We start from the raw sequence: 22,809 nt of genomic DNA on the forward strand, positions 1-22,809 counted from the left end.
GTCTCGTGTGCAACCCTGTGCACCACAGCCAATTTTGCTGCATTATCCCGCGAGGGTCGGACACGGGGCTGCCACCAGGCGTCTCGTTGCAAGCCGAAGCCCAGGAGCCTGGTTCTCCTCTCTCTTCCCCTGGCGGAAATCCAGGGGACAAGCACCGAAGTCAGCGGAGTTACGTTGGCATTGGGGAGATCAGAATCAGGCCCAGAGGCGTTAGAAGGTGCTGAGCAGCACAAGGCGGGGGCAGGAGCCTGCTTCGCCCACTGGACTGTGTGTGGGTCGAGTCAGGGTTTTGCAGGCGCCTGCCCCTGTTGCCGTGCAGGGAGATCTAAGCTCCTTGCCCCTCCCCGTCACATGCCACTCAGAGGGCTAGATTCCCCCTGGGCATGAGCTGGCACAGCTGCACCAGGGCGAACAAAGCCAGCTGCAGTGGTCTCGTGCGTGCTTCCGGCAGGGCTGAATTGGGCCCAGGCTGGGTCTCCTGGTGGGAAGGTCTCCCCGAGACTCATCAAGGGACTTGTCCCAGTAGCAGTGACCTCCCACCTCAGCCTCCTACGATACACCACCGCTGGGCGTTGCCCCGGGGAGGCGTCGCTCCCGTTGAGCTGAGTGCTTGGAGAACCTGGCTGTGGTGCATCAGGCTCTACGCGGGAGCTGCCAGAGCCATCGAATCCAGAGGAGCTGCACCTGTCCTCCGCAGGCCAGGAGCGGGCTTGGTCCTGAGGGTGCCACTTAGCTGGCATTGCCTGCCGCTGGCTGCATTTCCCCTGGGGCCTCAAGGGCTTCCACCGCCCTGTATCAGAAAAGAACCAGGAGTTGCCAGGACGCCTGCCCCGTGTTCTCCTTCGCCCCACCCTGAAGGGGGGGCTGGCTGCCCTCTGTTCTTAGGCAGACAGCTTGAAGATGCAGCATTGCAAAAACCAGAGGCACATCCAGTCGGTCAGCACCACGCAGCCAGCCGGGTCTATCTCCACCAGCCTGGCCACCGGGCAGGCAGGACTCCGGCCACGTCGGTATCCTCTATAGCAGGGACTTGATGCCCACTCTTGGGCCTGGAATGCCAGAAAGCTTAGGTTCCCTACTTCTTTTTTACCACTGCACTTTGGAGAGAAGACCTCAGTCCCCTTCTCCATCTCTCTTCGCCTACCCGAGCCCTGCTCCGAGCAGCTCCGTCTCAAGGGCTCGGCCTGGCACGTCCGCGTGGGTCTCCCGGCTGATGAAGAGCTGCCTACACGCTGCATGCGCAGGGCGCCTGGCTGTGTGGCAGGGTACAGAAAGCGCCGCCTTTTGACCATCCACCCAGAGGCGTTTCTGTTGCCTGGGCTCTCGTGCTTTTGGAAACGGGTTGTTATCTCCGCTCCCTGCTCCCCGGCCCAGGTCTTCAACTCGAGGGGTAGATTTGGGCCTGCAGAGAGAGAGCTGAGATATGAATTAGCCTCTAGCTTGGTGCCGGGCGTCTTCCAAGGCCTTCTCGGTATGCCCCCTTAGTGTGCGCTAGTAGGGCTAGAGCAGGGGATGGGGAGTCAGGACGCCTGAGTTCTAGTCCGGCCTCTTCCACTGCATGACCTGGGGAAAGATGCAGCCCTTCTCTGTGCCTCAGTTTCCCCATCTGTGAAATGGGGTTGATACAAAGCTGCACACGGGGCAAGGGGGGGGGTGGAATCAGAGTCCGGAGACCCATATTAAAGGGTGTAAAGTGCATTGAGGCACTTGGAAGAAAACCCTAGAGAACGGCAAAGCCTTCGCTCTTCTGCAGCCGAGAGATCAGCGTCGTCATGGCAAATCCCAACGGGAGGTAACCTCCTTGCAGCTCAAGCACCACCCAGTTGCCTGGCTGGATATTCAGTTTACGCCCCTCACAGGCGATCTTATTGCGCCACCAAAGCTTTTGGCGACCACTTGTTTGCCAGCCACCTGGCCGCATTTGTTGGTCTACATGCCTCAGAATTCATTGGTCTTCTATCTGAATGACACGTTCATGCCAAGAAAACTGCTGAAACTGAACCGTTGCTGGGGCGTGGACTCCTCCAAGGCGACGGTAGCTGGGGGAGGCCACCAGCGCTCTTCGGAAGCGGGTTTGCCATCCCAGGTGCAGCATGGCTGCTTTTGTCGCTGGGCTTTTATTAGTAGTAGCATTCTTTTTCTCTTGGTGGAGCTCTCAAGCGCCACCGGAAGTCCTCCACCGAGAGCGAGCCATCCTTCAAAAGGAAGCCACTCCGTCAACGCCCCTCAGCAGCTGCGTTCTCCTCAATTAGAAGAGGTAATGGAGCAATTTATGGGCATCTCCAAAGTGAGGCCTGAGTGACAGGCTGCATACAATCAGTGCCCGGGCTCCGCCAGCAACTTGTGTTTTTCCAATTTGAATGGAAAGCTCCCTGGCAAAAAGAATAACAATTCCCCCTCTGCGGCAGGCGCGGGCTGGGAGATGTGGCAAGCCGGCCTCTCTCGCCCGCTCCGGTGCTAGGGCTGGGACGTGAATGCCCCGGTGAGGGACGGGCTGGTAGCCCAGGCCAGGTGCCGCCCGCCTTCCATTCCAAGTCAACGCATGGCTGGGGTGGGGTGGTAGGAGAGCACCTGGCAGCACCCAACAGTGACCCCTCTGGTGACGTAAGGAACAGCATGAGCTCCAGCCCCGGGATGGGGACACAGTGGAGGGGTGTTAAATAGAGAAGATCCTGCCCAGGGCTGCAGTAGGCGTGTGCGAGAGATGAAGGGCCCCACTACCGGGTCTGCCGTGCCCAGCACCGAAGTGTGGGTGCAGCATTTCCCAGGGTGTCCCAGCACGTCTCGCCTCTCATTCCCCTCCCCTCTCCAGCTCCTCTTCTGCTCTCCCCCATCCGGGCCCCGTGCCGAGGAAGGGAACCTGCTTCTACTCGGCAGGCTCTCCGGGCCCCAGCTCGCTGCCCCAGTTCTCCCCAGGCGAGCCGTGAGTCCCGCAGCCCGCCTCGCTACGTCGGGAGAGCTAACTGGTCCCCAGTGGGCTTGATGGTGGCCTGGCTTCCCCAGTGTGTGCGGCTGGGGTGGAGGGGGGGTGACCCGCTCTTGGGCAGGGTGTGTTTTCCCCCATCACTGTCCGTGGTTATCTGTTCCCGGCTCTGGGAGAGGCGTGGGGCCTGGTGGGTTTGCGCAGAGTGGGGGCTCGGAGTCAGGACTCCTGGGTTCTATTTCCAACTCTAGAAAGGAAATGTTGTCTAGTGAGTGGGGGGCGTGGCTGGGAATCAGGGCTCCTGGGTTCCTTCTCTGGCTCTGCCACTTCCTTGCTGTGGGATCCTGGGCGAGTCATGTAATCTCGCCGAACCTCACCTGTAAACTTACCTGCCTCACAGGGCAGCACAAGGGCTCAGGCATCAGTGTGTGTAAAGGTCTGAGGTTCTTGGGCATGAGGCTGTGCAGAAGTAAGTGCAAAGTGGTGGTGCTCTCCCCTTCCTGCTGTTCTGCCTTGGTGCCAGGTGTGCAACGCTCTGTGTGTGTGTGTGTGTGTGTGTGCACACGTGCACGAGGCGGGGAGGGGGGTTAGGGGACAAGGTGTGGTCGTTAGTACTTTTCCTAAATGGCAGCAAACAGGACAGGCTAATTGTATTTCAGGGGCGCCTCTTCTGATCATTACAAAAATAAAAGCCCTTCCTGGTGATGCTGTGAGATTTACGCACAGTGGGAACCTGAGAACAGACCCGAGGCTCCTTGTTAGACGGGCTCCGTTCCGTGGGGATGCTACGAAAGGGGCTGGACCGCGCCATGCTGTTGTCAGCTCTACGGGGCCATAACCAGAGCCTGCGGAGGGATCTAGGGAAATGGCTGGGGCCCAGGTTTCAAATGCGGGTGTCTGAATAATGCGTCCGTGGGGCAGCCAGGCCCTCTGCTCAGGGCTTGGGCAGGTAAAGCGGGCCTTTCGGTGCTGGCGGGAAGGGCCAAGGGCCCAAACGGGGCGCGGATGTTTTGTGTCAGCTGCTAGGGCCAGCGGTCTGTGTGTGCCACAGACACACGGGGTGTGACGTGATGTCTCGTTGCTTATGACTTCCGCGTGCGTCGCGCCTTAAACACCGGCAGCGTGGGACTTACGAGGAGCCCCCAGTCCAGGAGAACCAAAAGCCGGGTCAGGGCAGCAGCCCCAGAGGGGGCCACTAGGTGGGGAGAGGGGGACAGGAAGGATTCCAGGAAGCGGGAAGGGGCGAAGCAGTGTGTTGTGGGGAGGGGACATGAGAGGGGCGGGGGCCTCGCTGGCGGGATTCGGGGGAAGCGGCGGGTGGCCTTCAAGGCAGTGTCCTGGCTGTGCCTGGGAGATGGGGAGTCCAGAGAGGAGCAGGATCCAGCAGGGGAAGCTAGAGACACAGACAGTGAAGGCCGGCACCGGGTGCTCCGGGGCGGCACGGCCCCACGGGATCCACCCCATCACCCAGGGGAACAGACAGCTTCCCTCCACTGGCGCGCCCACCGCCCCCCTCCAGCCCTCTCCCACTGGGTACAGCGGCAACCCCCTGCTGGGGCCGAAGCCAGGAGCTGCTGGGCCCGACTGCCCGGCCCCTCACCCCCCAGGGCCCGTGCCCCGATGCAGCAGCAGCATCTCGCCCCCCACTCTGCGGCGGCGCCAAAGCCTGCGCGAGGGGTGGAGCGGCGGGACCCGAGGCGGCTCGCCCAGGGCGTTGGCCTGCGGGATGGGAGCTCCCGGGAGCCGTTCCCTTCACCGGGGCCCTCTCCCAGCCGGGCTGAGGGTGGGGACAGGCACCGTGGCTAGCCGGTCTGGGTCTCTCTCTCTCTCTCTCTGGAAATGGCAGATGGGGAGCTCTGGCTTGTGTGTGTTTGCTTCACATGCCTGACTGGCATGCTCACTTAGGCGTTATGCTCTCCCTGGGTGTTCACCCCCCCTACACACACACACACACACACACACAGAGCCGCTGGGATCTGTGCAGCAACATGCCTCTGTTGGCAGCCTCCCCACAGGCTGCTCTCAATCCCCCGCGGCCCTTCCGAGCCTCCTGCGCCAACGTCTGGGTCTCCCAGGAAACGGCCTCCTCGGCCAGGAGTTTCCGGCTCCGCTAACGCGCTCCTCCCCAAACCCACCAGCGCGCTCGTAAATCCTGCCCGGGGAATTCGGCCCTTCTTGTCTAGCTGGTTTCTAAAATTGGACGAGCTGTCTCCCCCCCCCCACCCACCCACACACACACACACACACACATTGCTTTATCTGCCCTCCTCTCCGGCCCGGCTTGCTGGTGAGTCACCGGAGTGGCAGGAGAAAGGCCGCGGGGACTTAAACCGGCCCGGGTTTGTTGCTCTCACGCTGGCCTGAAACAAGGAGGGCGTGCAGGGGTGGTCACTTGGCGAGGCAGAAGGTGAGGGCAGCTGGGTGCCCGGGCTCTGCCAGCTCGCAGCTTGGATTCGGCGGGCGAGGAGGAGAGAAGGTGGCAGGGGTAGCGGGGGCCATGGACGGCTGCAGTCCCCCCCTCCCCGCTTGCACCGCTGAGCCTGGCCAAAGAAACAGGGCCTAGCAATTCCTCTGCCTCCCTCGCCGCCTCTTACCCGCTCTGTCCCTCACGCCCTCCGCTGCCCGCCCCGCTGCTTCCCTCCCCTCCCGGCTCGCCTCCCCGCCGCGTCCTGCTCTTGGTGCTAAAAGCCCGGCTGGGAAGGCAGGTGACTGGAGGCCGGGCGGGGCGCTGCCCGCCTGCCTCTGCGCCGGCGCGGGTGACAGACGCAGAGCGGGAGCTGCCTCCCCCGTGGCGGATATTCCCACCTTCCTTTATTCTCCCTGCCCCTCACCCCCCGGCGCTGGGGGAGCACCGCCTGTGGAGCGCTAGACCTTGGGACGGGCACGGTTCCAGCTGGCGCCTTCCAAATGTTACTGGCCTCTCAGCATCCAGCCTGCCTGGCATTAACCCTCCGCGTGCCGGAAAGGGGAGGCAGATGCACCCGGGCAGACTCCCAAAGGGGAGGTTATTGTTGCCGCCGCCCTCCACCCTGGCTTGGCTTCCATAGCCTGCCTGTGATGGGAAAAGAGCCCCCCCCCGCCTGCACGGAAAGGCCAGGTAACGCCACGTGCCGTGAGCTGGCGTGGGGCGGGCACCGGGGAGGGACACGCCCGCCCTCGGACTCGTGGTCTGTCCCCTCTGCAGATATCTGCGGGGCGGGCGATAGCCACCACCGGCCTGCCCTGGCGGAGGGGGCCAGGGGCGGGCGTGAGGCCCCGGCCTGGAGCGTAGGGAAGTGGGCAGGTGGGGCACCAGCCCACGGCGGGACACAATCACGCTGGGGACAGGAAAGCGACCCCCCCCCCCCAGCCGAGGCTGAGAACAGAGGCAGGCGTCGGCAGCACGGCCCCTCTCTTGAGGCCGGCAGCACCGCCGCGCAAGGCATGCTGGGCCCGGGAGCTGTGGGGGGAGCGGAGCACCGTCTCTCCAGCTCAGCGGGGCGGGGGAACAAAGCTGGCACTGAGGAAGGCGGCTAAATTTAGCCCCTTTCCTTGCTAGCTGTCTCTGAACTGCAGCTCTCTGTTCCAGCCGGCCAAGGTGCCACGGCTTCAGCCGTCCGTCCATCTGTCGGCTGCTTTCCCCAGCCCCACCTCCCCTGCCCCCTCCGCCAACCCACCCGTCCTGAGCCTCTCCCAGGAAGGGGAAGGGGGTGGGGAGAAGAGAGAAGGAGCTGGGGGGGGGGAGATTGTAGGGGGAGGCAAGCCCAGTCGCTCCAGCCCAGCCGCGTACATAGCAAGGGCCCGACCCTGCCCAGCTCCCCTGGATCCAGGGGCCGGTGACCTAGGGAAGGATCTGGCCTTTAAGGATAGAAACATCCTCCCTCCACCCCCCCCCCCCCCAGTGGCTGCTGCTCCGTTGAACCTCCCCCCCCCCCCACATGTGGGGGCCGGGCTAGTTTGTTGTACCCAGTGAGCTGCAGACCTTCTTGGCAGCCCCTGCCCAGACCGACTGGCTCCAGCGGGAAAAGGCCCTGGGCAAGGGGCACCGAGAAAGTCCCTTGGGCGGACTGGCACCAAGCGGGCCAAGCGTCAAAGGCCCTGCCTGCTCCAGGTCCTGTCTTGCAATGCCTGGACAGAATCAGGGGCCCAGCCTTGACAGCTGGTGTGCCCGGCGGGCCGCCAGCCGCGGGAGGAGGTCCGTCTGTCTGCCTGTCAGTCCGGCTGCAGCAGCAACATCTCTCGTGGTTTCCGCCCAGCATGGACGGGGAGACACAAGCGTGCAGCTGCCCCCGGCTCAGAGGAGCTCCCTAATCCTTTCCCACAGCACAGTCGCCCGAGAGCCCATGTTCCTGCCAACCGCACTAGGTGCTCTGGGGCAGGTTTCCCAGAATGCACGGGTGCGAGCCGTGCCTGTGAGGTGCATGGGCCGGGGAGGAGGCGGGGTGCTTCCCTTAGGGTCGCTGTGTGAAGGCCGCGCTGAGCCGGGGCAAGGGGAGGCGAGAAAACCCACTGTTTGATGCCAGTGTGCCCGGGAGTGGCAGGGTCGTGGCGGATGCGGGGCCCACAGCTGACAGCAGGCCTCCCGGGCCAGGTGGCGCTGAGCTGGTGAAGTCAGTGGAGCACGTTCTCCAGGGGAGGGTGTCGGTCGAGCTGGTTGCAGCGGGGAAGCGTTGTGGCTGGAGAGGGGAACAGAAGCGCCCCCCCACACCCCACCCCAGCATCAAGGAGGGGGGCGGTGCCTTCGCCCTGTGAAGATCTCTGGGAAGGGGAGGCCAGCTGGCGTGCTGCCGCTCTCTGCTGGGAGCGCCCTTGGTGAGCGTCGCTCTCCGTCGCTTGCGTCTAGAGCGGAGCCCTGGGTGGCTGGGCTTTGGGCACGGGCGGGCGTGCACTGCCCACATCCCAAGCGGCATGTGCCAGAGTCGCGGGGAAGGAGGGGGCTGTCCTCTGATGCACCCTCCAGAGGTCCCCATCTTCTGGCATTACCCCTGGGGGGCGGGGGGCCCAACCAGGTGGCTGTGTCCAAGCCTGCCCCTGTAGATGCGCCACAGATGGAGGCCTCTATCCCCCTTGCTGAGCGCTAGCTCGTCGCCAGCTCCGTGTGCCAGGTCTCCCACCCACCTCCAGAGAGTGGGAGTTTCCCAGGCTGTGCCCATCGTGGGGCCATCTGCCGAGCAATTGCGCACCCCCTGCTAGGCTCCCGGCGCCCGCAGTGGAGCGTCCTGGGCGGCATGTCTCTCCCATGCGCCGTTTCTCTCCATTCGCTGTCACCGCTAGAGGGGAACTGGGTTGCGGCCCTCTCTGCTGGACAAACCTTCCCCAGCTAGCTCCCCGATTCCTCTCCAGGCGGCAGATCTCAGTGGAACCCATAAAAACTCTACTCAGATGACCTAAAGCTCCAGTGGGGCTATCGCTCCAGGAAACCCAGCAGCTGAGGTAAGTCTGCTGGACCCGTTACCTAAGATGAAACACTCCGGCCATCTGTTCTGTCTCCTAATTATAAATGCAACAAAAAAAAAAAGAGTCGGTGGTGGTGAAAAGGAAGGATCGAGTGTCGTGCAGAGAGATGGGAGCATCGGGGGGGAGAGGGTTGTTCTTTTCTGCAGGATGATGGTTATCGTTAAGGTCAAACAATTCCCCCCCCACCCCTGTCACATGCATAAATACACACACACCCTCCTAGTCCTCTGGTGTTTCACCTCCAAACCTCTGGCTTTACAGCTGGAATTAATTTACCGAGAAAAATGGCTTTATCAGTCTCCCCCTAGTCCTAAATCTTCACCCGGCCAATCGGTTGTCATGTTGCCGACTCTCATGGTTTGCGCGTGAGTCTCGCAATCGTTCCCTGTGGTTTTAAAGCCCCAGCTCCTGGAGTCACAGGATTTATGTGAGCATCAGTTTTCTTTGGGGGGGGGGAGATAGCGTCTCGCTTGGAAACATCCAAAATAAATACGAAAAGACCGCCGTCTGCCGCCACACGTGATTTTTTTAAGGCAATCTAGTGCTGTAGGGTGTGTGGGGCGGGGGGAGGCTTATTCATGATTTTTTAATGCTGCTGTTGGCCATGCCGCCACCACTGTTCAGTCTGAACAGCTGTCCCTGCTCAAGAGCAGAGGAGAACAGGAGGGCTGTGGGGCTGCAGTTCTGTTCTGAGGGGGCGGCAGGGATCGAGGAAGGCAGAAGTGGAACAGGAGGGGGTTGATTTGGGTCAGGCCTGAAGGGAGTTGGCAGAGACGGGGGTGGGGCTGGGAGTGGGTTAGCAGGGGGGCTTCTGGGGCACTGACAAAGCTGAGTGGACAAATTTCTCCTCAGTAGTCTCTGCCTCCTGATCTGACCCCTGCCTGCGGATGTCTATGGGTGCGGGGCAGGAAGCCAGGAGTTGCCGTTGCTACACCAAGGTAGCCCGAGCCCCGAATACCCACACGCTGGGGATGGTCCTTGAGAAAAGGCTGGGGGGTGTGAGTCTGTAGCAGCTCTGCACCAGTGCAGTGCTTGGGAGCGGGCCCAGGCCGGCGGGGGTTAGTGACATGCCGGAGGAGCGTGCCCAGGCCGGCGGGGGCTAGTGACATGCCGGAGGAGCGTGCCCAGGCCGGCGGGGGCTAGTGACATGCCGGAGGAGCATGCCCAGGCCGGCGGGGGCTAGTGACATGCCGGAGGAGCGTGCCCAGGCCGGCGGGGGCTACTGACATGCCGGAGGAGCGTGCCCAGGCCGGCAGGGGCTAGTGACATGCCGGAGGAGCGTGCCCAGGCCGGCGGGGGCTAGTGACATGCCGGAGGAGCGGGGGCCTCGGAGAGGCAGGTCTGATGTGCAGTAACATGGACAGGCGATGCCAGGGGTTAGAGCAGCCGTTTCGTCTCCTCTGGAAACCCTCCCGCAGCGCCCTGCGGGGCTGGGCAACCAGCGAATCCCGGAAGAGGCTTATTCCTGAATCCAGCATCCAGCGCAGGCGGGTCTCTGAACTCCATCTGCATTCGCAGCCAAGGTTTTGCTGATATGAAGTCTGTGGCTGCACCATCCCCTCCTGGCCAGGTGTCCCACTGCTTTCACCGCCGCTCTGTGTCAGCTGTCTCACTAGAAGTGCAAAGGGGGGTGCGGTCCTGGGTAGGGCGTCTGTTTTGCAGCTTAAACTCCCCATTCTCCTTCTCAAAGCCCCTGCCTTCGAAGGACTCTGCATTTACAACGTCCTGCAGCTTGCTCTTTGGATAGCGTCACTCTTGTGGCTGATACCAGGCTATTACCCAGGGCTCTGCTGAGATCAGAGGCCTGTTGTGCCAGGCGCTGCACACAGACACAGCGGGCGAGACGGGCTCAGCCCTGAGACTTTCCAACTGAAATAGCCAAGAGGCAGGGTTATTATCCCCATCGTACAGCCATGGGCAGCCAAGACCCAGAGAGACTCATTGGTTTTCCCAAGGAAGGTTGCAGGAAGGCCAGGGATTGAATCCACCCGGCTGAGTCAGAGTCCACAGCGGTAACCACAGTGCTATCCTTCCGATCACTCGTACACCTTCCTCCCTTCCCCAGAGTGCTGCAGACGCTCACAGTACAGTCACTGTGTCAACAGGAGAGGGAGAATGACATTCAGTGAAAGAGACGGCCATGGGGCCAGATTCTTCCCTGGCATACGTGTGTTGTAACTGGGACTGAAGCCGCACCGATTTCTTTGGAGTGCGCTGAGAGAAGAACACTGGATTTGTTTCTTTTGGCGTTTCAGTTTCCCCGTTGCTCCGAGAATGTGGATTTGTTTCTCTTCGCAGCCCTGCAGGCCAGGGCAGGGCTCGGACTGGCCAGTCCCAGTCGGTGCATTTTTCATCTCTACTTCGTATCTCTAATTAAACTAAATAGCAGCCCCCAATTGTGGGGGTGCACCGGGGGCGGGGGGAGACTTCTGGTACTCCTTCCTTCTGGCCCACTGCGGAGTCCTGGTGGGCAAACGGGTCTGATGGGACATAGGTCCTCTCGGGGGTCCGCAGCTTGTCCGATCACGTAGCGATAGGTTCTTCTGTTCTCTTTTGATGTAAAGCAGCCTGTTGGGTTCGGAAGGAATCGGTTAAAGTTGGGACTTTCTTAAGGAAACCCTGGGGCCACCTGTGCCCTCTCCCTCTCACCTGCCTGATAACCACTGAGCTTCGCTTCTGTCCCGGCCCGGACCCTACGCACACGCACCCGCCTGTTCCTCTCTCCCTGTGCCGTCTCCAGCCTCCGCCTCGCCTCCGCCCCCATCCACGGGGTCTCTGTTGAAGGCCTCTTCCGCCCCCCACTGCTCTGAGCCTTTCCCTGTGGATCCTCCTCCCCCTCCCCGCAGCTGAGGTCTCAGCGTGGTCCAGGAGCGAGGGCCACAGGCCTGGGAATCTTGTGCTGCTTGACTCACTGTTTGCCTTGGCTCCCGGCCCTTCCCCTCTCTGCCCTGGTTTCCCCAGCTGCAGAACATGGGTGAGGAGACTGACCTGCCATTGTGAGCTGGGGGGGTGAGGGGAGCATTGGTGATATTTGCACCGGGATGGGTGCGTTGGCTGTCTGAGCTGGCAAACGCTGGCCTCTCCCGGGGCAGGGATCCCGCCTTGGATGTGGCCCGCCCTGCCACGGGTTGTCAGGGGCAGGAGGATGTGGGGGGCAGAGGGCAAGGCTGCACACGGCCGCAGAGGTGTGGCCTTCGGGAGTTCAGACTCATGGAGCTTTTAAATCCAGAAGGGCCCCCTTCGATCCTCCCCTCTGCCCCCTGCAGAGTGCAGGGGAGGAGCTGAGTCTGGGGAGGTGTACGCCCATAGAAACCGGCCAGGGAGGCAGAGCCCTCATGATTTCTGCTCACCTCTGCAAGCCCAAGGCCTGGCTCCCAGGGCATTCGTTAGCTGGAGTGGGTTGGGGGCGGGGGGAAGAGAGGGCTGAGCAGTGACTGATGGGGGGCGTACAGAAGGCCCACAACTGGCCAAGGCGCAGAAAGAGCCAGGAGGGAAGGGGTTGGTTTGAGGTATGGCTGTGAGTGACGGGTGGGGGGGCGTTGAGAGAACTCCACATGAGCCATTTCAGCTTCCCCTGCCCTGTTGCCCCCATGCCCGGATGGGCACCAGAGTCGTTAGGGGGATGAGAAGGATTCTGGAGCCAAGGACAAATTCTCCTGGCCCGCTGGGAAGCCAGGCTCGGGTCCAGAGGTGGCGCCCAAGGGGGCCAGCGTGTGGTGTTGTTTCCACGCACCGTCCCGCTCAGTGGAGGCGTTCCCGGGCAGGCTCCCGCCAAATGTCCCTCCCACTCCGGTCTGCGCGGCTGCTGGCTGACTGCTGCTTGTCTGCCCATTGCCGTGGTGTCCGGACCGGCCCTGGGCCTCACTGCCCACGCTCATCCGCGTCCTGCGGGGCATTCCCACCTCGAGCGCCTCTCCGACAGCGGCTCCTCCGATGCTGCGCCGAGCGCGTCGCTTCCTCATGGGAGGCTGCCCCACGGCACTGGGTGGGGTTGGGCTTTCAGCTGGGTTGATGACAGACATGCCCCCCCCAGACTAATAAGGTCTCCCCTTGGCAGTGCTGGCCAGCTGCTGCCACAGCCGTGGGTGCCCTGCCTGCTGAAACTTCTCCATTACCCCGTCCTTGTGCCGATGTGTGGGGCTGACCCACGGCAGGGGGTGCGGGCACTGACCCTGCATCAGCTAGTGCTGGGCAGGACTCGGCTTGGACGAGCCCTGTCCTGGCTCTCCCCCTCCGTGCTTGGCTCAGGTCGCCCTGTCAGCCTGCTGGGCTCAGAGCGGGTCAAGAGGGGGCCTGATCCCAGCTGACTCCCCCCAGCTCAGCACCAGACTGAATTAAGCACCTTGAAAAAGGCTGTGTCCTTCCTGGAGTCATCTTCTCCAGCCGGGGGGATTAGAGCTTCAGGAGGAGCCCCCTCTGCCTTCCCCCTCATCCCTCTGACGTGGGGCAGAGGGGGCTGGACAGCCTCCCAGGAGGTCCCGAGGAGAGGGGAGGGCTGGGGGAGTCTGTGTCTCTGCTTCCTGCCACCGACAAGCCTGAAACTGTTAAACTAATTAAAGATTTTCAGCAGCAGGATTAATCCTGTGCGCGGGGGGCGGGGGGAGCCCAGGTAGTCGGGGAGAATATTGGATTTCTGAAAGGCAAGTCAGCGCTCTTGGAGGGCTGTTATCTTTCCGAGGCTCCAGGGGTCAGGAGGTGGAAAACAGAGGTGACTGCAATCACACACACACACACACACACCCTGTGCATTGCTCTTCTCTCTCTCCTTCTATGTCTCTTCCTCTGCCTCCCTCCCACTTCTCCATGCACCCCCCCACACACACACACACACATCTCTCTCGCTCTCTCTCTTGTGTGGTCTCTACTCATGTTTTGTAACCAGCGAGGGAAAAAAAAAATCCCCCTGGCTAACAACCCGGGAATGGTGAAGTCCAGAACTCCTAACGCAGAACATGTGGCAGCTGCCTGGGGCGGCGCAGAGGAGGTGAAAGTGAACATTGTGTAGAGAGCATCCGCCTAATGGCCCCCTTCCCCTCCAACCCCCCCCAGATCCCTCCCACCCCTCTCTGGGCTGTGTCTGGGAGCGCTCAGCACGCCCCAGCCGAGGGGGGTTGGGCTCTGCCAGGCTGCATCGCAGGGTGGGAGCTCAGCGCCCCATAGGCACAGACGCCTCCCTCCCTCCAACTCCCTCTGGGCATCCGAGCCAGGCGGGCAGCGCCCGGGGCCATCTGAGAGAGGAGCAGGCGATCAGGTGGCGGGGCTATGTAGCACAGTGCCCATTTATATCATCCAGGGGAGCGAGTCACGGGTCTATTCTGGGGGGCCTGGAGCCCTCCCCCCGTATTCCGGTTCTCAGCAGGCCCTGCTCTCCATGTCGCGGGTGGAATCCGGAGTCAACCCCGCTGGAATGCAGAGGAGTTACTCTGCGTTCACACCAGGCTCGCTGGGAGCACGTCCCCCGCTCGCCTGCATGAGCAATGCCCCGCACACATACGCGGCGCCGCCCCAGGGACACGCTGTCTGTGCTCAGGACCTGTCTGTTGAGTTGTGTGCACGGGGCTGGACCGGAGTGGAAGTGGGGCGTGGCGTGGCGCAGCTTCTCCGGGTCGGTGGCTCTGCATTAGGGGTCGGCACTGAGATAGGTGCGTTGCTCTTGTTGCACTGCTCCGGTTCCCCTCTTCTAGCCCAGGGCCTGGTCCCAGCGCTGCCCATCTGGAGTAACTCCCCTGCTGGCATAGGGGAGCCCCGACCCCTGCGGAGGGCACCTCTGATATCCTGGCTCGCTCGGCCAAGGGGAGGGGGCTGAATTCTAATGCCCCTCCGCCCCCCCATTTGGAAAGGACCCAGGACGGGTGGAGGGAGGAGGACGCAGCCTCTGGCTTGGCCAGGTGAGCATCCCACCATTCGCCCATCCCGCGCCAGCATCAGCTGAGCCGCTCAGATGGTCCGGTCCCCCTCTCCCACCCCCATCCCTGGCACTGAGCCATGTGCTTGAGCCCCTCTGCCTTTTGGGGGCCAGCGTTGGGGGGAGTTGCCTCCTGCCTCCCCTCTGTCTGCTCAGCAGCTGCTGAGAGCTGGGCCTTGTCCTTAAGAGGCTTTAATAACCCAGAGCAAGTGTGGTCTTGTTACAGCCAGAGAGGAGCCTGTGCAGGAGCTGGCTGGAGCTGTGTGTGTGTGTGTGTGTGTGTGTGTCGGTGACTGCCTGTCTCCCAAGCCATGCGCTGCCCATGTGTGCTGCTTTCTGGGTGTGTCTGGGTGTGCGCAGGCTGTGCGTGGCATGAGCTTGCGTGGCCCCCGGCCACGTCCTGTCCTCCTTTAGCCCGGCCTAACACTGGAGTAACTGCCCCAAAGTGGCCACTCGATGAAGTGAGACAAGGCTCTGGCCCCATCCCTGCCCCGGCTCCCGGCTCCGTTCCGCTTTTCAGCCTCTCCACATTTCACTTGGATTAAAAGGGAAAGCAGCAGGGGGGGGAGGGGCGGATTGGGACCCTGGGGGCTGGTAAGTCGTCTGTGCGCTTCCTGCCTGCCTCTGCTCCCGGCAGCTCCCAGCTCTGGGCACATTAGCAGATGCATGACGAGAGACTAGACCGGTCTTTCTAGTGCATATGTTGCTGCTCCACGTTGCCCCTCGGTGTAACCCTACACCACCTAGGCCGCGCAGCAGCAGCTCTCTGCATTTCTGTGCCAGCCAGGAGCCCAAAGGGTGGGGAGGGGAAAGGATGTGGGGTGAGTAACTGACAGGTTTGAATTCTCCTCCCCTGCCTGTTGAGAAGTTGTCCCGCTAATGCAGACAACAGGCACCGTCAGTCTGGATCACGCTGCGGGTGTTGGGGAGAGGGACAGTCGCACAGGCTATGGGTGGGGTACAGGCAGGCACACCCGGGAGAAGCACTGGCAGACAGACAGAGAGAGGGACACACACAGTCGAGGAGAGACACACACACACATAAGGAGAGAGAGGAAGAGAGACACATACAAAGGCAGACGGGCGCACGCAATCCAGGAGAGGCTGGTAGACGCACAATAACACAGACTCACAATCGCATAGAGAACAAGCAACACAATCCAGGAGAGACCGAGGCATGCACACACACATGCACCAACACACAAAGAGAGAGCGAAAACCACAACCCAGCAGAGAGGCAGATGCGCAAACACACGCACACCCAGAGGCAGAGGGAACCCTAGGAAAGGGGTTCAGCTAACTGGCTGGCTGATTTCCTCTGGGGCGCTGGTAGATCCTGAGGGAGATGGACAGACAGACATGAGACAGAGAAGCCGAGGAAGACTAAGATGGAGACGTGGCTGAATTGGAATGGGGGGGGGGCGGGGATCACCCTGCAAAGCCCTTTTCCCCATGAAAAAACACTTGAAATGTCAGCACGTGACCTGCAGCTGATGCCGCTGGGGCAGGCCAGGCTGGGGCCACCCGGGACTGTGCCATCTCCGTGTTTCCATCAAGGCTGATCGAAAGCTCTCTGTTTCCAGAACGCCGCGCGAGCAGTGACCTGGGGGTGGGGGGCTGAAAGGGGAGGGGGCGAAGGAGGTGCCATCCCCTCTTCCTCCGTGCACGGACGGACGGACGGAGGGAGGGAGCTGACGCCCCACCGGTCAGTTCGCTCCTGCACGTTGGGGGGGGTGGGGGGGAGAGTGGCTTAGACAAACAGACAGTTGCAGACAGATGGGTAGGCGTGAATGCCTGTGCTGCTCTCTGTACCCGCTCTCTCTCTCTCTCTCTCTCTCTCACACGCGCGCGCACAAGCTGAATAACCCTGTGGGAGCCTGTGTTTAAGATGCCAGAGTCGAACACGATTCAGCAAAGTGCCATGCTGGGCTCTGTGCTGCGACTTCCATCAGCCCCTTTGCCGGCAGGCGAAGGCAGCTCCCCGATCCTCGTGGGGGATGGGCGAGAGCTGCTGCCCCCGTGCGCCCCCGACGCCATGGCTGCCTCCTGTGGGGAGCGGGGGGCCGTTTCTGGGCCCCTTCACCGGTCGGGGGAACAGACCCCCATCACTGCCAAGTTCCCCTGTGTCTGCGTTGCCCCCAGCGCGGTACTGGGCATTCCCCCCCCGGCCCCTCTGCTCATGCGCCTGGGTCTGTGTGCTTCTCGTTAACAGATGGGAGCTCCCTCGCCTGCCAGCCTCTCGGCCTGGAAAACGGGGCCAGCCCGCCAGCCGAGTGGTTCCAGCGCGCCCAGGGCTCGGGGCTGCGCCAGCCCACCAGCGAGGCGGACAGCGGGGAGAGGAACTTCAAAGTGAATCTGCATTGCAAGCACGCGCGGCCAAGGTAATGGCCCCAGGGCACGGGGCAGCCCCCTGTTATCTGGCGGGTGTTCTGTAGGGATGGGGGGCAGCCCCCTTATCTGCAGGAGACATGGGGGGCCGCCCTGTGTTATCTATAGGGGATTTGGGGTGAGGCCCCTTGTTATCTACAGGGCAAGGGGGCAGCCCCATGTTATTTATAGAGGATGGGGGAGCAGCCCCATGTTATCTATAGGAAATGTGGGGACAGTCCTGTGTTATCTATAGGGAAGGGGGCAGCCCCGTGTTATCTGTGGGGGATGGGGAGCAGCCCCGTGTTATCTGTGGGGGATGGGGGGCAGCCCTGTGTTATCGGTGGGGGATGGGGGCAGCCCCGTGTTATCTGTGGGGGATGTGGGGCAGTCCCGTGTTATCTGTGGGGGATGGGGGGCAGCCCCATGTTATCTGTGGGGGATGGGGGGCAGCCCCGTGTTTTCTTTTTCCCCGCGCCCTGGGGGCCAAACCCATCTGCCATGGGGCGGGCGGATCTGATTCTGCCCCCTTAGGAGGGACGGTTCTGGGGGAGCCGGTAACACTGGTGGGCTGTGCTCCCCCACGTCGGGAAGGGCTGCCCGTCTCTCCCCTGCCCCTTCGGCTGAGCAGGCGTGCTGGAGAGGGGTTGTGCCCGAGATGTGCCAGGCTTGAATGGGGCCTTTGTGTTTCTCCCCTCTGCTCTCCCCCCAGCCCCAGCAGCTGAATCCGGGTTGGGCCTGCCAGCGCTGCCTCCCCTGGAGCACCTGCCTGTGCCCTGCTGCAGCTGGCTAGGGGCGGGCGGTGCGTGGAGGAGGAGGTTAGCGCCAGGGCACTTCGCCCTAGCCTAGCCCTCGGGACCGAGGATGGGCAGAACTGATGGGGATGATGGGGGGGGGGGTTGGGCCTGCAAACCTTCCTCAGCCTGGGTTTGAACCCAGCTCCATTTATCAGAACCCCTGGTTTGGGCTGGACTGAGGGTCGGCTCTGGGCTTGGCCCATCTCTAGTCATTGGGCAGTTTGTTTTTTGGGGGGGTCCCCCTAGGCGGGCACCTCAGCGGCTTTCTGTGCTGAATGACAGATAGCCAGCCCGTGAATGGCCGCCCCGCGCCGTGGTGACTTGCCCAGGCAGCCTGCCCCAGGGGAACAAGAGCGTCCCGTGTCTGTGCACCGTGTCTGTCAGCACCCCTCTCTGGGCCCGGGCGGGGGAGAGGACGGGCCCAACGGCCGGGACTCCCTGCGTCCTCTGAGCTGTTCTCTGTCCCCGGCACCATGGCGGTTGTGTCCCAGTAAGGCAGCTAAGTCTCATTAGCCCCGTTTTGCAGAAGGGAAATTGAGGCACGGGGCAGTGACGCGCCAGGCTCCAGGTCACACGGCGAGCTGGGGGCAGAACTCAGGTCTCCTCCTGGTGTATCCATTTCCCCCCCCCCCCTGCTGCAACCACTGGCCCGCACTGCCTCTCTTCCCTCCCGGCACATAATGACAGCCGCGCTCTGTGTTTGATCCCTGCTGGCGCTGGTGCTTTTCCATGGGATCCTGACCCTTCTCACTCCACATCTGGCCAAGCGTTGCCTGGAAACGGCAGCCGTAAGCACCGGGTGTTCTCAAGGGGGGGGGGGGGCGGGAGAGGAAGGGGAGCCAGGGCCCCTGCCGGTGTGTGAAAGGCAGGCGCCAGAATCCAGGATCCCGAGCCCAGCCGTGGGGCAGACGCTGAACAGGAGGGACACGTGGGGCTGAAAGCTCCGAGCTGGAGCAGGGCGGCTGCGGGGCAGGCAGGGTGGAGACGGGGCCGGCCCGGCCCGCGGAGGGGAAGCCGGGGGTGCTGGATAGCCTGGTGCAGCACACGGCGGTGCCCAGCCGAGCCTGCCAAAAAAGCTGAGGTCACTTCCTGCAGCAACTTTCCATGAGCGGCGCCCTCCAAGGAGCGAGAGAGGCCGGGGTGGGAGGGTTTCGGAGCAGGGCAGGGGGCACGAGCCATTGAAAACCACGTGGGAAAGCAGGGGAGGGGGCAGCAAGGCAAGGGAATGGGGGAATGGGGGGGAGCGAGAAGAAGGGGTGCGATGGGGGGACAAGGCCTGGAAGGAGGGAGCAGAAGTTGTCCCTTGGAGGTCCTTCCCCCGGCAGAGATCCAGCCTCTAGGGAAAGATGCTGTGTGCCCCCCGCCCCTCTGCCCTGGACCCTTCCCATCAAACCTAGGAGCCCCCCTCTCCCCTCCCCCACCCCCAATTTACCCTACACCTCTGTGGCAAGGTGCCATTTTCCTGCAAGGGGGGGAGGGGTGGAACAACCCCTCCCCCTCCCCTGCTGTCTTGCCAATGGGTTTGTTTGGTGCAGATGGGAGTGGAGGGGAGACGGCTGCCCTTTGGGGGGGGGGAGTCCGGGGGGAAGAGCCAGCAGCTCATCATTATTTAACCTGTTTAAAGCAACTAGCCCAGAACAGCTGGGCCCAGTCTGGGAGCAGCCTGTGTCCCGGCTGGGTCCCATCCCAGCCTCCCTGCTGCAGCCCCGGGAGGGAGGGAGGGGGTCATGCGTGTTTGCCGTGTGTCTGATCGCGCCGGGATTTACATGGCTGCAGCGCTGGGGTTCACACCCTGCTGGGCCGAACCGGGGAGCCTCACCCTTCTCCGGGTGCCATTGTTCCGGGCGGCACGTGGCAGCAAAGATGGAGGAATGGCTCAACGGGGCACTTAACCCACCTCTCCACCTGGCTGCCTTGCTCGGGGCTGCGAATCCCCCCCCCCCCCATGCCCTGTGAGGTGTAGTTTGGTGGGGGGGGGAAGGATTCTTCCCTCGGCCTAGCTGCCACCTTTCCGGGAGGTGGGTTAACACAGGAAGGTCTACGCTACAGCGCTCGGGCTGCCCCGGGGACAGGGTCACCCCCCAGCAAGGTTCCAGCCGTCCCCAGGGAATGCTGGATGGGTGTGTGGGGGTGGAGATCTGCTCTCGGTAGTGGGGGGTGAGCGCCTCCCTCCCCATTGCGTCCCCCCCCCCATCTGACCGCCTGGAGCCAGACCCCGGCCCTCTCTGCTCTGGAAGGATGAATGAAGTCATGTCCCGTGAAGAGCTGAAGACGCCCCTTTGCTGCCTGTGGGGCACGGGGGAGATGGGGCCTGGGGCGTCTCTGCTCCGGTCCCGTCCATCCTCGGGAAAAATCTGGGAACAAAGAACTTTTCTTTCTCTCGTCCTCTTCCTTCCTTCCTTGCAGAGCCAGGCGGGAGGAGGGGACCAGGCTGTAACTGATCCATTTCCAAACCTTAGTGCCAGGTGCTTTCTTCTCCAGGCGGCTGGGTGGAAGGAAAGGGATGGCCGGCTCGGCACAAAGGGGAATACAAAGGGGCTTTCTGTCAGGCCACAAGGAGCGCAGGTTGCAAACTTTCAGCAGTATGTGGGAGTAGCGCTGCTGACGGGGGAAGGGGAGGGGGCGGTGGGGAAGGAATCCAGGAGAGCACAGGCTTAACCGGTTAATATGCATAAACACTTGGAGGAGGATCTGTAGCTCACAGGGGACACCTAGCGGTGGCGCGTCTGCAAAGCCCTTTCGCCGAAGGGGACCGGGGCTCCTCGGTGGGCTGCTTTGCGCTCCCCACCTCGTGCGAAAGGGCCGGGGGGCCAATGGAGCAGGCTGGCACGTGTGCAGGAGGCCCCTGGCCTGTGGAGCAGATGCACAACGTCCCGGGCAGATCCCAGCCCATGGGACAGGCGGCAAAGGCCGAGGCGAATCCCCAGCTCAAGGTGCAAGTGTGCAAACCCCGGGGCAGATCCCCAGCTAAGATGCAGATGTGCAAACCCGCCCCCAACCTGTAGCTTAGGCGTGCGAGGGCTGGGCAGATCCTCAGGCGTGCGAGGCCTGGGACAGGTCAGGTGCGTTATCTGTGTTTTGAATGAGCAGACGGCGCCCCGAACCCCATGCTCCTGCGGTGGCTTCACCCTGCCAGATTGCAGCAGAAGGGCGCGGCCCCGTTGGGGGCCAGCCTGAGAGCAAATGCTTTTGCGTAGACTGAAAGGGTTAGCAAGATGCCTTCAGTCCTCGCCTTGGTGCTGGAGCTCTGGGCCAAATCCAGCCGTGGCATAAGCGCATGCCACTGCCGCTGGTTTCCATGGGCACGGCCCCTGCCGTGGAACCCTTACTGTGGCCCCGATACCATGGTGATGGGCGCAGAAGGCGTCTACAGCCGGTGCCAGCAGCGTTAGCCGATCAGAGGCAACCCCGTGCCAGGGTGAGGGAGGGGAATCGGGGGGTGGGAGGTGCAGGCGCAGGGCTGGGGTCTCTCTGAGCAGAATCTAAATTCAAGGGCGGTGAAGGGAAGGCCCCGCTCTCCGGGCTCAACGCCTCTTCTCTTCCCTTTGCAGAGAGCTCAAGTGTAACAGCCGGAGCAGCAAGGCGGAGGGTAAGTGTCATTCCCGCTGTCCGGGGGCCCTTCACCCTGGCCCGGGCCTCACATGGGGAACTGGGAGGGGTCAGTTTGGGTATCACAGACCTCGACCCTGGCAAATGATTATGAGCAGCTCCCGTTGCCCTGCCCCCATGGTGCAGCTGGCAGAGTGGGCCGTACAGGGCCGGGCCAGGGAGTTCAGTGGGTTAGGGGAACCCAGGGAGAGAGAGGGGTAAGGGCCCGGCCCTGGCAGGCCTCTACTGGGGAGAAGGGATTTCGCTAGCAGGCTGCGGCTGTGACTTCTGGGCCGGGGAGGGTTGGAGGTGTCACAGCATTGCGTTGTGATGGGCCGGGGAAGATTTGCCCTTTGCATGTAGGGCACCAAATAGGGCAGGTGTGGGGGAAGAAGCGCCCAAGCTCTGGGGCTCAGGGGTGAAGCCAGGACTCCCTGCCAGAGCAGCTTATTGACACTGCCCTCCAAGGGGAACAGCCAGGGCAGGAGGAGAAGGGGGAAGGGCACCATGCCCCTGTCCAGGGAGGCTGGCGATGGATGGGATGTTGGTACATGGGAGCCAGAAACCAAGGGCTCAGGAAGCACAACGTAGGAGGGAAGGTGGGAAGAACTGGGCCTGTATAGTCTAGAGAAGAGAAGGTAGAGGGGGACCTGACGTCAGTCTGCAGAGAGGTTATCGGTTGTTATAAAGAGGAGAAGGACTCGGGGGTTACAGTGGACAAGAAGCTGGAGATGAGTCAGCAGTGTGCCCTGGTTGCCAAGAAGGCTAACGGCATATTGGGCTGCATTAGCAGGAGCATTGCCGGCAGATGGAGGGAAGTGATTATTCCCCTCTATTCGGCATTGGTGAGGCTGCATTTGGAGTATTGTCTCCAGTTTTGGGCCCCCACTAGAGAAAGGATGTGGACAAATTGGAAAGAGTCCAGCGGAGGGCAGCAAAAATGACTGGGGGGCTGGAGCACAAGACTTATGAGGAGAGGCTGAGGGAACTAGGCTTGTTTAGTCTGCAGAAGAGAAGAATGAGGGGGGATTTGATAGCAGCCTTTAACTACCTGAAGGGGGTTCCAGGGAGGATGGAGCTAGGCTGTTCTCAGTGATGGCAGATGACAGAACAAGGAGCAACGGTCTCAAGTTGCAGTGGGGGAGGTTGTGGTTGGATATTAGGAAAAGCTTTTTCCTTAGGAGGGTGGTGAAGCACTGGGATGGGTTACCTAGGGAGGTGGTGCAGTCTCCATCCTTAGAGGTCTTTAAGGTGCGGCTTGACAAAGCCCTGGCTGGGATGGTTTAGTTGGGGTTGGTCCTGCTTTGAGCAGGGGGTTGGACTAGATACCTCCTGAGCTCCCTGCCAACCCTCCTCTATGATTCTAGGAGGGATCGATTGTTCTCCACGTCCGCCGAGGAGGGGCCAGAAGGAATCGGCTTAGTTTGCCACCAGGCAGATCTAGCTTAGCAATGAGGGAAATCTTTCCAAGTCTCTGCGTAGTTACGCAGGCTCCCTGGGGAGCTGGGGGAGTCCCCGTCACGGGAGGGCTTTAAGAACAGCTTGGACAAACACCAGCAGGGACAGTCTAGGGGTCCTGGGTCCCTTCCCTTCCAGCCCTACGTTTCTGTGAGCAAGGAAGGGGCTGTGCTGCTCACAGCGGGATGGGTGGGTTGGGCAGCCATGGCGGGTAGAGGCTGCAGTGGCTCAGCAAGGGAGCTGTGGTCTCTGCAGCAGATGGGACCCAAGTGACGAGGGCTCAGGTCCCCTCTGCCAGGGTATGTTCTGATCTCCCCCCACTGCCGCAGGAGGCA

At 62.2% G+C, this 22,809-nt stretch overlaps 1 protein-coding gene across 1 annotated transcript in view; it reads left to right on the top strand.

Annotated features, from left to right (window-relative positions):
- The window catches only part of AHDC1 (AT-hook DNA binding motif containing 1), a 107,563-nt gene that overhangs the window by 70,072 nt on the left and 14,682 nt on the right, over window positions 1–22,809 (top strand). Inside the window, exons 2-3 of the mRNA XM_067543282.1 lie at window positions 16,477–16,645; window positions 20,980–21,017. Coding sequence (XP_067399383.1) covers window positions 16,477–16,645; window positions 20,980–21,017 — 207 coding nt within the window. The remainder of the gene's footprint in view (window positions 1–16,476; window positions 16,646–20,979; window positions 21,018–22,809) is intronic.

This window comes from Emydura macquarii, unplaced genomic scaffold, assembly GCF_026122565.2.
Source record: "Emydura macquarii macquarii isolate MOO-44397 ecotype Brisbane River unplaced genomic scaffold, CSIRO-AGI_Emac_v2 contig_820, whole genome shotgun sequence".
In the NCBI taxonomy this organism is placed as follows: domain Eukaryota; kingdom Metazoa; phylum Chordata; order Testudines; family Chelidae; genus Emydura; species Emydura macquarii.